Source organism: Arachis ipaensis, chromosome B08 (assembly GCF_000816755.2).
Source record: "Arachis ipaensis cultivar K30076 chromosome B08, Araip1.1, whole genome shotgun sequence".
NCBI classification, from domain to species: Eukaryota; Viridiplantae; Streptophyta; class Magnoliopsida; order Fabales; family Fabaceae; genus Arachis; species Arachis ipaensis.
Genome location: NC_029792.2, coordinates 26,177,486 through 26,178,209, shown reverse-complemented (window position 1 = coordinate 26,178,209; position 724 = coordinate 26,177,486). Strand labels below are relative to the sequence as shown.

General features: G+C 35.9%; 1 protein-coding gene across 1 annotated transcript in view; it reads right to left on the bottom strand.

The window, feature by feature from the left end:
- LOC107612773 (sodium/calcium exchanger NCL) overlaps positions 1 to 383 on the bottom strand; it is a gene marked incomplete in the record, with an annotated part of 5,366 nt that extends 4,983 nt beyond the window's left edge. Inside the window, 1 exon segment of the mRNA XM_016314513.2 lies at positions 1 to 383. Coding sequence (XP_016169999.1) covers positions 1 to 66 — 66 coding nt within the window.

Sequence of the window (724 nt, the reverse complement as noted above, 5' to 3'; positions counted from 1 at the left end):
AGCGCAGAGGATGACGAGGACGGTGAGGGGGAGCAAGACGTGGCGGGAAGTGAGAGATGGAGCCATTTTTAGGTTTCTGAAAACAAAAATCAGAAGATTGGAGTGAAATTATAAGGGTTTGGAGCTTGTAATAGTGAGAGTGATGGACATGGGAAACGGTGTAAGTGAATTACGTGTGTTATTTTGCGGTTGGAAGGGTGTTAAGAAGAGAGTGTGATTGGGTGTTTGGAAATGATGAAGTTAAGGAAGGTTATTGGGGCCACGCGGTGAAGTGTGAGAGAGCGTCTGAAGCGTGTTGTAAGATCAGAGTGAGAAGTAAAGAATTGAGTAGTGAGAAGAAGGGACGAGTGGGGAGGGGTAGATCAGTAGATGGATGAGAATTGAGAAGCCGAAGATGGAAATGTGAAGCTAAGCTGGTGAGACAGATGTCAGTTGAGGTCTCAATCAAACCTATGGATATTTTTAACGACACTATTTCAGTTATTTTTAACTTTTAAATTAGTAAAAATGTATATGCATGTGTTATGAAGTATGTATGTTTCCATGAGTTATTGTGTTTGCGTATGGGATATAATTGTGTTAATAATAAATAAATAAAAATTTGGACACACTTAGATATATTTAAATGTCATTGTATATTAGCATGTCCAACTTTATTCTTAACATATATTTTTTAGATGAGTTTAGAATATATTATTATATTATTTATTAAAATAATAATATT